The sequence below is a fragment of the Lactuca sativa genome, chromosome 3, assembly GCF_002870075.4.
Source record: "Lactuca sativa cultivar Salinas chromosome 3, Lsat_Salinas_v11, whole genome shotgun sequence".
Classification (NCBI taxonomy): Eukaryota; Viridiplantae; Streptophyta; class Magnoliopsida; order Asterales; family Asteraceae; genus Lactuca; species Lactuca sativa.
In genome coordinates, this window is record NC_056625.2 from 56,929,399 (window position 1) to 56,932,359 (window position 2,961).

General features: G+C 34.7%; 1 protein-coding gene across 1 annotated transcript; it reads right to left on the reverse strand.

The window, feature by feature from the left end:
* Positions 1–1,450: 1,450 nt before the first annotated feature.
* Positions 1,451–2,607, reverse strand: LOC111884618 (transcription factor MYB10). Its single transcript, XM_023880919.3, has 3 exons — positions 2,364–2,607; positions 2,144–2,273; positions 1,451–2,044 (listed from the first exon to the last, which is right to left on the reverse strand). The coding sequence occupies exons 1-3, from the start codon at positions 2,494–2,496 to the stop codon at positions 1,636–1,638; spliced, it is 672 nt and encodes a 223-aa protein (XP_023736687.1). The 5' UTR covers positions 2,497–2,607; the 3' UTR covers positions 1,451–1,635.
* Between the last annotated feature and the right edge of the window lie 354 nt (positions 2,608–2,961).

Sequence of the window (2,961 nt, forward strand, 5' to 3'; positions counted from 1 at the left end):
AACAAAATTCACTAATGTCAAAAACCACTTAAACTAGATTTACTAACGTTGTCTATCGTCTTCTCCGGCTTCACTAATGACTACAAGATTTAAAATATGACAATGGAGAAAACCCACCACCATCATCAAGAAACCATAACACGATCCTCGCCTTCTTAACCATTAGAAAACTCACGCTCTGACGAGTCTATCAAATCCAACGGAGAGGATGAAGGGCGGAAGCAAAATGGTGTCATCGATTAGGGTTCCGCCCTCCATTTCTTCTATGGCGAATTCGGTGTCGGATAATGTTAGGGTTTTGGTGTTTGACTAATTACAAATCCACTGGGTAGTCGACGAGCAACAATTTCGTCATCGAGGTTCTTTGACCCCTCTGTCTTTCATATCTACATGATTCCGTCTATTAGATCTACTTCTTCGTCGATGGTTTGTGTGGCTCTGCAAAGAGCGGCGTCCCCTATGAATAGGATGAACCGCCAAGCGGTGGTATGTTAGTTGGAGAGAGAGAGAGAGAGAGAGAGAGAGAGAGAGAGAGAGAGAGAGAGAGAGAGAGAGAGAGAGAGAGAGAGAGAGAGAGAGAGAGTCATTGTGTTTCATAGTAAAGGGTGGATGAGTGGGTTTGATAGTAATAACCAAGGACATATTTAAAAAACAAATTTGAACAAAACTGCAATAAAACTTCTATTTTAGACTAAGTGATGCTAGTACAAAATGTTTTTTTTTTTTTTTTTTAACAAAAGTGATATTTTTTTACTAAACACACAAGGACCATTATTGCATTTTCGTCGTAACCAAGCACCAACATTTTAAAACAAAGTTGCAAATTTTGTCCTTATGTTTATTAATTTCTTTAGTACGCCTAATGAGTTTCAAAACTATTGATATGGTTTGTTTTGCCTATTTTTATTATGGATTTGGTCATTTTCAAACTTGAAAAAGACTATTTTACTTTTTTTTTTCCTACATTTTATTTAGCACTTTAAAGGATCTCTCTCTCTCTCTCTCTCTCTCTCTCTCTCTCTCTCTCTCTCTCTCTCTCTCTCTCTCTCTCTCTCTCTCTCTCTCTCTCTCTCCATCCATTGGAAGCTACCAGAAAACACAAATCTCGTCTTCAGATTCAGTGGTGTCGATTTTGGATATCAACCTCTCATACAGCTCGTTGCTACACAAGTTGTAGAAAACGATACCACTTTATTAACATGTTATGATTATAGTTATAAACAAAGGATATTGATGATTTTGTTATTGGGTGGCCCATATATTTACGAAAACAGAAAAAATGAAATGGAAGAATGATTATTTTCTCATATGTGAGGAAAGGGGTGTTTAAAGGTAGTCATGTTAGAGCTTACTTGACTTAATTCCTTTTATGGAGATTGAAATTAGAATCTCCTCAATAGTAAGAGGAGATAGAAGCAAAAAAATTGTAAATCTTATATTTTATGGAAAGTGTCATTACATGAAAGGTTGTAAATCAGGTAACAAACAACGCAGTTGCAATTCTAGTTTATTTTCGTTACAAATCTAAATATCTAGTTTGATAAGGTTCTTAATATTGTCATATTCATTTCATCCAAAACTATACTTCCCTCATATAAAATCAGGTTGAACACATTGTATAAACATTCTTTTCCATCAAAAGAACATTGGTGAGAACATGTTATCACTTGATGATAGGAACTCGTCATTGTCAAGTAAAAATGGCTCGGTCCAGAAACTTTTGACGGAATCAATATAATGTGGTGTAACATTGCTCGGAACTGCATAACTTGAGTCACTCAACCAATGTTGTGACTGTTCACTTGTTGAAGAAGATGACATTCCGGATGATAGTACTTTCAATAAAACTCCAACTTCCTCTTGGGCTTCTAAATCTGATATTTTTGCAGGGCAGCCTTTGGGGTTACCCGATTCAGAATTTCCAACATGTTCATTTGTTGACATAATTTCATCTTTCCGGACGTGATTTTTCAAATGTGTGTGCCAGTGGTTTTTTATTTCATTGTCGCTTCTTCCAGGCAATTGTGCAGCCATCACTGACCATCTGTGGATATAACAATATGATTCTTTTTAGATTAAATATATCTAAGTGAAAGTTTGAAAAGAAGTTGTTATAGCAAGGGGTTAAATCATTTGAATCTACTTGCTGCCAAGCTTTTTATGTAAATCGAAAATGACATCATCTTCTTCTTTTGTAAATTTTCCACGCCTTAGGTTTGGGCGCAAATAATTCATCCACCTCAACCTACAACTCTTCCCACATCTAGATAAACCTTAACAAAAGAAAGAAATGAAGTATATATATGAGTAGTTGTACAAATATATCTGAAACTTTTTATATAAAATTAGAAAATGAAACGTACCAGCCAACTTGGGAAGTTCACGCCAGTTACGGTGACCATGTCTTTCAATGTAGAGTCTTAACTTACTATCTTCCTCTTCACTCCATGCACCTTTTTTAATTCCATCTTTGTCAAAACAAGGTGCCTTCACCATCTTCTTATGTTGCTATATCAAGTGATGAATAGTTAAGTTTGTGGGTGTAAATATCCTGTCTTATATATACCTACAAAAAAAGCCAAACGTGTTTAACGCTGTTTGACGCTGTTTGACCTGAAAAAAAAAATTAAAAAGTTTCTTTTTGTTTACACCATCCAAGTCCTATCTATTAACAAGTCTTCCGAAACAAAACCCGCTCTTCTTTTTCATACTGATTCAGTGTTGTGTTCATCAACATACATACCACGTGCCCCTCTCTCTCTCTCTCTCTCTCTCTCTCTCTCTCTCTCTCTCTCTCTATATATATATATATATATATATATATATATATATATATATATATTATGGGTTATTCAAGGAACCAATTTTTTTTTTTTTCAATTTTTAGAGCTTATTCTTTATCGAAAAACAAATCTAAAAATATTTAAATTCATATATTAACATTGTGAATGTGAAAAATAT